General features: G+C 37.5%; 1 protein-coding gene across 7 annotated transcripts in view; it reads right to left on the bottom strand.

Annotated features, from left to right (window-relative positions):
- SYT1 (synaptotagmin 1) overlaps positions 1 to 14,152 on the bottom strand; it is a 588,739-nt gene that overhangs the window by 89,412 nt on the left and 485,175 nt on the right. For all 7 annotated transcript variants that reach the window (XM_016923901.3, XM_016923903.3, XM_016923902.3 and 4 more), the window contains one exon: positions 9,212 to 9,329. In XM_016923901.3, coding sequence (XP_016779390.1) covers positions 9,212 to 9,329 — 118 coding nt within the window. The remainder of the gene's footprint in view (positions 1 to 9,211; positions 9,330 to 14,152) is intronic.

The raw sequence follows: 14,152 nt of genomic DNA, 5'->3' as shown, positions 1-14,152 counted from the left end.
CCTTTTATCTATTCTCTTTCAAACATCAAGGTGACTTCCTGATTCTAGTATTGTGGGATGTGATAAATAGGTAGGTATTACTCTAGCTCTACCTTTCATGATTTTCAGACTTTCATCATATCCTTGTTCAGCCTTCCTTTTCCAGACCACAAAGTCCCGCTGTTCCTAGCCTGTCCTCACACACGGCCCCTTCATCCCTCTATTGTAGCTGCTTTCCTCCAGCAGATAGTCATCTAATACCACTGTCTTTTCTGAGGTGAACAACCAAAACTCTGTGTGTTGTACACATGAATGAGCTCTGGACTTGGACAAAGGTAGGAGATTTTCCCTCCCTTTTATTTATAAAATCTTCTGTGACAACATCAAGCCTTTTTTGGGGTAGCAAAAAAGACACGTTCACTTGGTGAATGTCTTCAGTGGATGGTTCTATGTGACATTTTTCTTGATTTATAATTGATCCTATTACTCTATACTCTAAATTGGGTCATGTTTTCCTTTTAGTGTATTATTTTTTAGCTTGACCCAAATGAAGCACATCTACCACATTTTTTGGCTTACTCAGCTTAGCTAGATTTTTTTAATTTACCCACTGAGCTTTGCATTTCAATGGCTGGAAACATTTATCTTACCTTCAGAATTATGAGTTTTAAGGTGACTGGTGAAAGTGCCTTAGAACAGACCTCTTTGGAACTCCCTGTTTCTACTTCTTCATCTGTAGATTTCTCTTGTTAAAATTATCTAGCTGACATGTGTTTTCCTGGTAAGTTGTCTATTGCAATTCAAATTTCTTTAATTTTAGTATTTAGATATGTAATTTTGACCCAAAGAGTCCCATAACAATTTACAGGGGTAGTAAGCTTTTGTACTCCTACATCATACTGCCCCTCTCCCAATAATATCACATACTCCTTTACAGAATTAGCCCTTGCTAAAATTTAGTTGTAGGTAAAATTTTTCTTTAATCTCTAAAAGGCACTCAAATCCCTTAAACCTGGACTCTCTTCTACCATGTTCGGCAACCTCTCTTCTGTACCACAGATACAGCTGAAATGTCACTGTTTTGTGTCTCATCTTCTTTTGTGTGTGAAGAATAAGTCACTAAAATAACATACCAATCTGTACATTAGGGAGAAACTGATACAGTCCTTTCCAGCATAAAAATCATCTATAACTATTCAATGTCTGGTGTTATGGACTTGTTGATCTCACCTTTGCTGTCTAAGTAGCTGAAGAACTAATTAAACAGTCAACCAACTGATTTATGTTAGTGAGTTCCATGATAGAATTTTAGCTTGAGTATAGAGGATATTTGGAATCAGGTCACTTTTGGACATCTTTCAAACTGCAGCATGTAGTTATCCACCTGTTCTCCAGGTTGAACCTGCTGAGCAATGATAAGGACCTAGACATCAGGTTTTATTCATTGGAGTCTGAAGACAGTCTGCTTGGGTTGACATCCTAGCTCTGTCAAATAGTAATCCTGTGACCTTGGGTAAGTTATGTACCTCTCTGTCCTTCAGTTCTATCATCAATAAAATCACATTAAAAATAGTATCTACCTCATAGGGTTGTAATGGGGATTAAATCAGTTAGCCATATGTAAAGCATTTAGAACAGTGTCTGGCTCACATTCTGCTATGCAAGTGTCTGCTGTTTTTACTCATATTCCCAAGGATTGGCGTGGTGCCTGGCACAAAGGAGTTTTCACATGATGTTTGTTGACTGATTGGATATATACCTGCTGGCTAAAGAATCTACTTAGGAGTTTTTGGGCTAACTCTTCTGAACAAATACATTATAGCCTATCACTTATTTCTCTTGATTTCACATCTGCTCATTTCTCTAAAACTTTTAGTCCTTCAGGCAGAGCATTTCTATCCATTCTGTGGATAACTGTGTCCCAACTTGTACCAGGCTTGGCTATAATCCTTTCTAATTACTCATTTTCTAGAATGATCCAGTTTCAAGACTTGTCATTTGTTTTTTAGACCAATCTGTTCATGTTTTACGAATTCAGATTATTTTATCAATATTGTAATTAAGCATTTTGAAGTATCCCAGAATTGATATTATATTGTAACATTCATGCCTAAAATTATGATGAAGCTTCTGACATCACAGCCAACTTATTATGCATATTCCTGTCCCATCAGCTCAATAAGATGCCAGTTTATTTGCATATTATTGCTTGACCCTGATATCATGGCCAATTAATTTGCATATCCCTGTCTAATTGGTTCAAATAAGTTTTTGCCATTTTATTTATTGGCCCGGCTCCCGGACTGGTGGCTTTTAGTTCAAATCAATTGAATTTGGAGTGTTTTTCTTTGTTGTGCTTTCAGCACCAGTGGAAGGACAGATAAGGGTGGTAGTCAAGGGTACTAGGAAACAACTTCAGAATGTACAAAGGAAACATCTATTGCTTTTGTTTCCTCTTTCAGTGGAGGAGACTCAAGAAAAAAAGATAATAATTTAGACATGTGGGCCAGGTATTTTTCAGGGAAGAGGATACTGGACTGATGAAAGAAATAGAACTTCTTATTTGAGGAAATTCCATTATATAAAGCAAAAGATGTATTCTACGTTACTGACCAAAAAAAAAAAAAAAAAATTCTAACTTGGAACTTGGCTGACCTAGGCCTCAGTTAAAATTATGACATAGCATTTTAAGCCTCTGAAGTGTAGTTTTCAAATTTAAGATGCATAAAAATAACATGGGTATGTGTGTATGGACGGGGAGGACCTGTTTAAAAGGCAATTTCCAGGTTCCCACCCCTAGATACTCAGTCACAGCTCGGTTTGAATTAGTCCTTGAAATCTTAGTTTTTAATAAGTACCCTAGGTGATTTTGATGGGGTTATGCAAAATATCACATGTTGATAAATATAGCCTGAGGGAATGACCTACCTCTGCTGGTTCATGGTTTCTCCTTGGAATCTAGTTACCTGAGGTTGGGTGAGTTGCTCTTTCCTAACTGATCTCAAATATTTAAATCTGGCTGCATTTCCCAAATTACATTTCTAGGACAGTAGAAAAGGAGCTAGAGAAAAGACAAACCCATGATTAACATTTAAAAAATGGCATCTTCCAGAAAACAGAGTGTGTGTGGGTGGAGGGAGAGGGACAGGGTAAATTTTGCTCGCCTAGGTCACAGCAGCTAATCCACACACTGGCAGTGTGACATATAGTGATGGTGGCTCCTTCATCACCACGAGTCCCCTGTTCCCTCTCTATCATTTCCCTCAAGTAATTGCTGCCACTTTCAAACATTTCATTTCCCTTTTCTTTTGGAGACTTAGAGATGTTTTGGAGGAACTCTCCTACAGCCCCAAATGTTGCTTTTCACAGTACAGGTTTCATTTCATAGTAACAAGGCAGGACTAGGGATGGCCAGGAAGAGGACTAGGGATGAGTCATAGAACACAGAGTGAAAGGGACAGAAAAATGATGAAGGAGAGCACTTTGCAACCATTGTTGACCTGATCCCACCTCCCAGCCTCCTCCCTAGCTCCTTGATGTTCAGGAGGCTGCTGGAATAGCTACATGTGATTTCAGCCCTTTACCATATGGGTTTCCAGCTTGCCCCCATGCTTGACATACTTTTGTTATGTTCCCTACTCCCCCAATTTAGGTGAATGCAAACCACATCAAATGAGCAGAACTGCACACTTTTTACCCTTGTTGATTTGCCATGGCTACTAGCAGTACAAACACAGAAAAAAGTCTCAAAAGAATTGCGTGCTAGCTTCAGGGAATGAGGGAAGTAGAACATGTCTGTGAGATCACATTCTGTTTCATATTGGGCCAGGCAAGAAGAGGAATCTGCCAGAAACCACAAGTGAAGCAAGAAAATCAATTTGTGGTTCTGAGAAGGCAAGAAAGGGGGCACCCTGGAGCTATTTGACTAGGAGTATCCTTAAGGGTTTACACTTACGAACATTTTCCCCAGTCTCCAAGAATCCCTCCATTTCCAACAATCCATGAAGACTCCATTTCTAGTCTTCCCTACTGTGACGACCTCATCTTGATGTTTCGGCTTTGGGCAGGGGAGGCACCTCACGCAGGTTAGAGCTAAGGAATCCTTGCTCTCCCATCTTGAAGGTAGGGGTGTGGGCAAGGCTGAATGTTATATTAGAAAGTCCTCTGCATTGAGAACTGGGGGATCTGAACTTCAGTCCTACCCTCAAATCAGCTGAGATCAAATGTCAGTAGTGATAAGAGCAATTGCAAGTATTGAACACCCCCATCTATGTGCCACATGCAGGAAGATAGTTTATGGACATTGTCTAATGTCTCTAAGCTTCAATTTTCTCACTGGTAAAATCAGAATGTTATCTTCAGAAAGTATCTCACAGGGCTATCATGAGAACCACATGAGAAAACCAAGTTAAAAAATATTTCTAAATTAGAAAGTGTTCTATAACTGATAATGTGACTTTTTAACAGTTAAAAATAATTCTCAGATTGAAGTAGAAAAACAGAATTTCTACGGAATAGATCAAAATTTAAAAGCTATAATCACTTCAATTTTTGCTGATTTTAAAGTTTAGTGTTTCCTTCTTTAAACAGCCATGTCCTTAAATAGAAAACTTTCAGAATTTCATTGAATTTACAACAGAAAGCCTAAACTAAACTTACAGTGTTGACATTCCTCATTAAAGCTGTACTCAGACGTGTCAAATTTCTGAGATGACAAAAAACAAAACAAAACACCAAACTTGAGGAAAGTGATTGCTGTGACACAAATAGGGACAAGAAGCAAAGTATCTGATTAGTCTCTGACTTAGGAGTTTACACAGGTACAAATTTAAGAATAAAAGTTATATACTTTAGCTCAAAACTATGAGACACACAGCCTCATACCTTTGGGAAGCCTCAATGTTTCCAATGCCTTTACTTTGACCTCTTTATTCTCTTCCCCAATTTTCCCAAATAGAAAACATTTCTTATTTGAAGGAAGATTTACTCCACACAGAGATGTGTAAAAGGCAACGAAGCTATTGAGACATGTTTACTAGGCAGAAGTCTTGATTGTCTCCACGTATAAGGCAAAAAGTCCTACACATATTCTACAGCACCAACTTGCTCCTGAAGAACAGTCTTGCAGCCTGCAAGATTCAAGATCTCAATACAAATACAGTCATGCCCTGTGTAACCACATTTCAGTCAAGGATGGACTGCCTATAGAATGGTGGTCCCATAAGATTATAATACTGTATTTTTGTTGTACCTTCTCTATGTTTAGATACACAAATACAATTACCTACAGTATTCAGTATGGTAACATGTTGTATAGATTGGTAGCCTAGGAGCAATAAGCCATACCACATATCTTAGGTATGTAGCAGGCTGCACCATCTAGGTTTGTGTTTATGATGTTTGTGCAATGATCAAATAACCTAATGATACATTTCTCAAAATGTATGCCTGTTGTTAATCAACACATGACTGCAGTTAAATTCAGAAATCCTCACTGTTGCTCACAAGCATTTGAAAGTTGGGATATTAAGAATGCAAATGCAAGGATCTACTGTAGAGATGTACATAGTCCAATTAGGCTTGTCACTGTAAAGTATGAAGGACTGAGATTTGCATTTTTTGCATGTGGATATACAATAGAGGCCAAATCTTTGTGCAATGCATTTTGAATGAATACTGCAGGAAGGAAATAACCTTGTTGGAGAGCAATAAGAAAATTATTTTACATATGTTTTCATGTTTTATTTTCTCAAATGTTTTGTTAATTATCTTAATTCACTATAGTGTCTATGCAAAATGTGGGCCTACTGATACGTTTGCCTGAATTAATCAGCTAATTCCATCAAACAATAAGATAAACTTTTTTTCCCCATTGAAGCAAGTAATTGGTTAAATCATCCATTGGTTGCTTTCCCATGTTGCATATTTAGCCCAAGATTTGATAAAATTACTAATAGAAATGACTACAATAGTATTTAGTGAGCACTTAGTTGTGCCAGGCCCTGTGCTTTCATTTATTTCTCATAGCATCATCAACAAAGTCCTCTCATTATTCCCACTTTATAGATAATGCAGCTGAGGCTTAGAAGAGTTAAATAAATAACTTGTGCAATGTCAAATTGCTAGTTAGTGGCAGATGGAGTTTAAACTCTGGCAAAACAACCCACTTTGGTTCCAATTAACTAGTCATTTCCAGCAAATGTACTTTGGCATTTGAATTACCTGGAATGATCTTATTATATAATTTTGGTCTCCTCGTACATAGGTCAACTTACTTTGAGACAGACCATCCAAGTGCTTAAAGTTATTTTAATGGTAAGTGGGTTAGACACATTTGAAATGCAAGACTTGTTTTTTCAGGCCATAGCTCCTTTGTAAATAATTCATTATTCATTCAGCAGCTATGCTTAGTGCTACCCATCACTGAGAGCATTGTGGGAGGGATAAATACAGAACACAGTCTAGTGAGAGAGAAGCATGATGTTTGAGGGGTGTAAACAAATGGCTAATGGCATTTAAAAAAAAGGCAAAGATTTGTTCTACTGGGATGGATCTTAAAACCATGAGGTCTTAAGACCTCATGAGTAGGTGGCATTTCAGCAACAACCTGGAAGAAGTGAAGAAGTGAGCCACGAGGTATCTGTTGTCTCTCCCAGACACCCCATGGCTGTTCTCTCTCCCAGACACCCCATGGCTGTTCTCTCTCCCAGAAGCCCCGTGGCTGTTCTCTCTCCCAGACGCCCCATGGCTCAATTCTTCTCTTCTTCCAGGTTGTTGCGGAAATGCCACCTACTCAGAGGTCTTCTCTGAACCCCATTTAAGATGAATCCCCAATATTCCTTATCCTACTTCCTGCTTTACTGCTCCATAGCACCTGTTACCTCTTGGTAGACTCATGCTTTTGCTATCTGTTGGTTTCTTTTCTGTTTCCCTACATTAGAATGCAAGTTGCAGGAGGGGAGGGTCTTTTGCACTGTTTTATCCACTAATGTAAACCTAGTGCTCAGAACAATGTTGACTTAAAGTAGGGACACAATATATGTTTATTGAATGAATGGAAGAGTTAATACTTAAGCTGGGCCTAAAGAATGGGTAGGAATTGGCTAGACATTGTTGGAAGGAAGAGAATTCCAGGTGAAGGAAACGACCTAAGCAAGTAATAGAGGCAGAAAGTTGTATAGTTTGTTTGCAAAAGAGTGTGCTCGTCAATTTGGTGAAAATGAGATATGGCATGACATAGGCTGGACATATCTACATTATGTAGACTCAAGTGATTAGAGTGATTATGGCTTAATTCCACAGGCAGTGAGAAGCCCTTAAAATTAGGGCTTTTCAGGATATTTACTCTTTAAATATTCTTACTTAATAATTAAACTCCTTCCAGGTAATTCAAATGTAGGGGCGAACCCAGGTTGTGAGGATCCTGAAGCTAATACGGTTTTGCTGGTTCTCTTCAGAAAAAAAGAATATGAAGTTATGAATACTAAATTAGGTATGACCTTTGGCCTTTCCTTATTCATTTCACAATGCTGAGTTAGTCAGTGCATTGCAGGTACCCTTCCTTCTTTGGGATAGGTAGCAATAACCTCACTATACATTATATGACTGTAAGCCCCATAAAAATAACCTGCTAGACCTAACTTCCCTTAGCCAAGTTTCCAAAATGCCTGCAGCCAGCCTCTCTGATGCCACTGAATGAGAAGGGGACAGACGGTGGAGAAGTCCTAGTGGAAACAGACGGCAAACTGGGATGAACAACTCGTGGTTGAAATATCTCTCTATGATGATGGGAACTCATTTCTGGGACCCCGGAAGAAGCCAGGACAAATCCTATCTGCTGAAGCAGATAGGATGACTTAGGAAGACTAGCAGAGTACTAGACATAGGTTATGAGGGGATGGTTGGCATGGATATTTGGGACAAAGCATAAGAGAGAGGATACAAAGAAATCATGTCATGATAGTTGGCTATTGAACCAAAGGACAGGGGAATGTTAAAGGTGTCTGAAGTTACCCTAGGAAACTAAGTAATAATCTAGGAGGGAACTGTTATTGTAGTTAAAAATTTCTCTGCATGTTTTTCACTTATAGTCACATTAAATACTCTATACTTCTAGAGAACACTGTGCTCTTTGCTTTAAATTTGCTGTGTTACACTGCTAGGCACAATAAAAACAGCAAGTTATTAAATAGGGTCTTAATGACATGAAAGAATTAGTACAGCTTCCCCAGGTGACTTATTTATAAAGAGAAATACACTCAGGTACCAGGAGAATTTGGTCGACAAATTAGTGGGTAAGTGAGGGGAAGCTCAGCTGTAGCACTTTTTAGCTGTTATGCTTTAGAATAAAAAATCACCATGCTGCCTTAGGGTGACCTTTTGAAGTTTGCAATATTTTTATTAAAGAAAGCATTGAATAACCAGTAATGTTGGTTGTAATTCCATAGCCACAAACAATGACAACTGCAGTCAATTTATGATGACCTTGTGGCATATCAAGAAAATTCCTCACACTTTAATGATTTAGCGGAAAATTAAAAATATAATTGATTTAATCATATGCAGAAGAAGAAAAATTATGTTCAACCGTGGAAGTGACAAGTCCTTGAGTTGACTTTGCTTCTGAGCCAGGGTATACTTTATTCACCATGTTTTACTAAGGTTGGGTTGTATGGAAATTTCAATCCCCACATCTCTCCCATCCTCAATGTCAGCTGTGGAATTAAATGCATTACCATAGGGGTTCACTCTGAAACAGAGATTTCATTATGCATATATATTGAAATGCTGTGTCTTTAATAAATGGTATCATAGGAACTATGTTAGGCTATCAAATACCTAATAAATAAGTCTCATGGAAAACATTGTTTTTTATATCATGGGTGAATTTTGACCAAAAACCCCCTCTAGGCTCAACAAAATTATAATCTGTCATAAACACTCTCTTTCAGAAAAGAAGCAAACATTTTCAGCTTTCAATGCCATTAAAAAGACAATTGATACTTTGGCTCCAAAGAAGGAAAATAGATTTCATCTTCTATGCCAATTCCTATAAATTGAGAGTGGCTTCCTGGGGCACTGTGTTGGGATGAATTCTGAGACTGCTTCCAGGCTCCATAGTAAAGAGAACTGTGATCAATTAAGGAGTGGGGAGTCGCAGCATGTGCGCCATGCATTTGGTATCCACGATGAAATAGCATTTGAAAAAAATCAATAAACACTGCAGGCTTACCAGATAAGCCACCCACATCCATCTTCTTCAGGTTCTTTGCCTCCAGAATGACAACAGTCAGCTTACCAGCAGTAGGTACGTAGCGAAGGGAGAAGCAGATATCACCCAATTTCTCTTGCTAAGAAAACCAATAAGAAAGTATTAGCAATTTTTCAAATACAAGTAAATAGAGTTTTAACATATATATTGTAAATTCTTCAAGAGGAGGATTATGTTGATTAGAATTGGAAAATTTTAGGTCCATTGGCATTTACACAGTGGCCTTTCATTGACTAAGGTATCAAGAGTGATAACAGCTTTTTTTTTTTTAAGACCATCTATTTCAGTTTTTAACAAAGATCATCTATACTTTAATGTTCATCAAAATATATCTATAATTCAATGGTGCAGGAAATGAGAACAACATGACTTTTTAAAGAGACTTTGTGCTCTGAATAGCACTGCAAAACTCTTGGCAAAATTTTCATGTTTTTATTAAACAGCTTTGAAATAAGCCTAACACTTTAGTTGAATCAATCGACCTAAATTTTTGTCCTTTTACATTTCAAATAGGATTACCTCTAATACTCTATATTTAGGTTTTTGGGAGAAGGACTTGCATTTGTGTGTCATTAAATTCTACTTATTGATGAGAAATTCTGAATTCCTGATAGCTGAAATGTAACAAAGTATAAGGTTTTGCACTTTTAGTATTACTCATATTAAGTGAGGTCTAACTTTTATTCCTAATTCTAAAAATCTGAGCAGCAGGCTAGAAAATTGAAACCCATAGTAACACAATGCAAATGCATCTCATAACTTCTCATGTTATTTCACTGATACCATACTTTAGGCCCAAAGAACATTCAACAGTCCTGTACTCAGGCATTTTTGAACAACTGATCAAGTGTTTACAATGATGATGGTATAGAGAATTTTACTTTTTTTTCAGAAAAGACTCCTACTGATTCTCCTGCCTTAAGTGTTTTATTTTCTAGGGTGATTAATTAAGAACCAAATTATTGTTCAACATAAGTAGAATTTGCATTCATATTTATAAGCATGTGATAGAGATAGAGAGAGTGCAAGAGAGAGAGTTTGTTGTATGCCCCTCAGATACTGGAGGCTCTAGAGTGCTTTCTGACATGCAGAATTAGCTATATGGCAAATCAAGACTTATTTTAGTGTTTCCCACAATAAAATGTGAATTCTGATTCTATAGAAGGCAACAGTTATGTCAGACTTCTGCAGATAGACTTTTAACATAGGAATGAGCTACAGAAAGCCATATACTAAGGCACTTTCAAGTAATACCTTTATTATGACTATATGTATCTTTATCTATAACTTGACATATGTGTTAAGTCAGCCAGAGTCTCCAGTGTGGAAATAGGTGCCTAGATGTAATTTAACAGGTAAGAAAATGTAATCCACCCCCGTTTTTTCTGGGGGGGGGGTGTATTCATTATATCCATTTTTCAAAAGAGAAAGATTGTAATTTTTCTATAATTGAGAGGTAATACATTCAATGTGTGAGGGAGAAATAGTGCCTCTTTCTGCTAAAGTAATGTCTGTGCTGGAAACATCACCAAATATGTTTATGGCTCCAAGTCTTTCATTTCTTGAGTCCCCATAGCATTTTACCATACATCTCTATGTTACCAAGAACTCTGTTTTTGTCTCAGTGTATATATGTCTTAATTCTCCCACATGATTGTAAACTCCTTGAAGACAGGATCCATCATTAAATTATCACTTTCCACACAGTTTCAAAACTTAAATAAGTGAAAACTTTAGAAAATACCTGTATTGAATTACCTAGGTCATAACCCCCTTCCACTAATATAAATAATAAAGAGTTACTTCTAATGTGCTGAATTCACCTGATGTGCCTACTCACTCCTAGGAATTAATTTATACAACAGGAGAGGCTAGTGGAATAAATCACTCTTCAGAGTATCTGAAAATAATGAATGGGAGACAATATCATGGAAATTAATATAAAATATGGACAAATTTATCTGAACTTTATGGGACAAGAGAAATGTAAATGAACAAAATTGCTGTTCAAAATGCTCGTTAGGAGGAGGGCTCTTTTTTTTTTTTTTTTTTTTCGCAGAATTCTGTCTATTTTCCACAATAGCCTCCTTGGGGAACTGATTGTGTTGCAGGATCAGGTTACTCTAACTGTTCTAATTAGGAATTTCAGACATGACTGCTCTCTCTTAAATAACATCTCCCTTTATGGGCCATAATCTAATTCCACGATTAATTTAGGGGCATTGCAATTGTGTTGAACAAAGAAATGTCACAAATGTCTTCTTCCAATACCTTTTTATTACTCAATCTTATGACACATAGGCAGTTTAAAAGATTTTACATAATATTTATCTTCAGAAGAGAGTATTTGTACAGTTTGAAAAAGCATGCTCGGAAGCAGGAGAAATCTGTGATGTTACTTGTAATTTTAAAGTTATGGGATGGGAGAAGAATGAGTGTTTAAGAGAAAAATATGGGCATTTTGGGAGAAAGAAAAATATGGAAAAGTGCTTTTTTTAAAGCACCCTTTACAGATCTACATTTGCTTCATTAGTTTAAGAACTTTAACATGTAAAATTTCATTTGCTCATAAAATTATTGTAATTGATATGCCAAATTGAATGTGTAGTTTATATTAATTAACTGAAGTTACTTTTCAAAATGTTTTAACATTTTATTACTTCTGGATCTCCAAGATATTTGAAAGCTAGTCCTTGATTTTCCTGAAATTTGTGTCCTTTATGGGCATCAACAAGATTGAGAAAAACTCATTTCCAGAAAAAGGCAAGGAAAATACCCAATTTATACTAACCATTTTCTTGTTAGTGAAATTTTTGGAGGTTTAAGTATATGCTTTCCCTAATGCCCTAAGAATCAGCTTTAATAATTGTCTGCCAAAAGTTTGAAAATTAGGGCAGCTTTCTTTTACTACCTGGTGGTTTGATCCAAGATTAATTGATCTAGGACATTTGCAAATATGATTGTCATGTGTTTCTCACATGTTGGGGAGGATGAGGGACTTGAAGTTTATGTGAAACAAGAGCAAGAATATGCATCCTGAGGGCCGGGCGCGGTGGCTCACGCCTGTAATCCCAGCACTTTGGGAGTCCAAGGCGGGCGGATCACGAGGTCAGGACATCGAGACCATTCTGGCTAACACAGTGAAACCCCATCTCTACTAAAAATACAAAAAATTAGCCGGGCATGGTGGCGGGCGCCTGTAGTCCCAGCTAATTGGGAGGCTGAGGCAGGAGAATGGTGTGAACCCGGGAGGCAGAGCTTGCAGTGAGCCGAGATCGCGCCACTGCACTCCAGCCTGGGAGACAGAGCGAGACTCCGTCTCAAAAAAAAAAAAAAAAAAAAAAAAAAAAGAATATGCATCCTGGGGAGGCCCTGATACTGCCCGCAAGAAGGACCCTCACGGCAGGATGACCTGGACTTCTGTGTCATCCCCACAAGGTGTGTTCTATTCTGCCCCAGTCAAAACAAGGCTTGTGTTTGTGGCATATATAGTAAGCCAGTGTTGTTACCCTGAATCAGATTTAAAGACTCATGCCAGTACGAATTTTTGGAAACCAATATTTTCATTTCCTCAGTGAAGTCTTTCACTGAACTTCTGTGATGAGAAGAAAAGCACTTCTGTCCCTAGAGTCTTGTTCTAGCATGTGAAGCTTTTACTATATATCTTGTCCATCAACATAGAGGAATTAGAAGAACTCAATAGTTTTATATGAACAGTTTTACATCAAACTCTAATTTCATAGTTTTGGCATGCCAGTTTGGAAGAAAGATGGCTGCATAGTAATTTATAAACATTTAATATAAATATTTTATTTATCACTCTAAAGTTCTAGAAACCAAGGTTTTCTAAATTAAAAAAAATGTTTTTCTTTGGTGGGATTATGGTGATGGGGACTAAAAGGGTTCTTGGAAAATTTACAAAGAAAAAAGAAGATACCCAAGTCAGATCCTTGCTGCTCCTTGACAATTTTGTCTACTTTTTTTCTAGAATAGCCCTGTGAACTAGGTACTGTTATGTCCATTTTATATATAAAGACTTTGAGACTGAGAGGGTGTAGGTTACATAGCTGTCTCAGAGAGGAACTGGGGCAAACTCTTTTAACTCAAAATCATGAGTTTTCTTTACTAGTACACTGCTGTCTGGAATGATAGAAACTAATATTCCAGCTGGCCATCCACTTGGTTATTCCACTCTTACTTTATATCTGTAACTAAATTAATGTTCAATACCAATCCCTCCCCTCAACTATTCTTTCCAACATCCTTCTGTCAGGGTCACTAACTCATCTCCATTTCCTTTCTCTTTGTTTTCCTTTATTCACTTAACCCACAAGTCCTGATGTTTCTCATTTTGTAAATGTCTCTCAAGTTAGATCCTTCCTTCCATCCTTCCTTCCTTCCCCTTCCTTCCTTCCTTCCCTCCCTCCCTTCTTTCCTTCCTTCCCCTTTTCTTCCTTCCTTCCTTCCTCTTCCTTCCTACCTTCCTTCCTTCCTCCTGTTTGTCCGTCCTTCCTTCCTTCCTTCCTTCCCTCCTTCCCTCCCTCCCTCCCTCCTTTCTTTCTCTTTCTTTCTCTCTCTCTTTCTTCCTCTTTCTTCCTTTTTCTTTTTTCTTTCTTTTTCTTTCCTTTCTTTCTTTTTTCCTTTCTTCCTTTCTTTTTTTGTCTTTTTTCATCTGTCTTTCTTTCTTTCCTTCCACTTCCACATCCATGTCAATATGACCACCATCTCTATATGATACTTGTCACTATCACTACCACCTTCACCATCCTACACTATGACCTCTGCTACTACCAACACCACCATTTCAATCACCTCCACCTCCATTTTTACCATCAGTTCCATTGTGGTTAAGCCCTAGTGACATTTCTGTCATATTTTCTGAAGTAGTCTGATTAAAGACCT

Source organism: Pan troglodytes, chromosome 10, assembly GCF_028858775.2.
Source record: "Pan troglodytes isolate AG18354 chromosome 10, NHGRI_mPanTro3-v2.0_pri, whole genome shotgun sequence".
In the NCBI taxonomy this organism is placed as follows: Eukaryota; Metazoa; Chordata; class Mammalia; order Primates; family Hominidae; genus Pan; species Pan troglodytes.
Note: the sequence above shows the minus strand (reverse complement) of the source record. Positions and strands in the feature narration are given on the sequence as shown.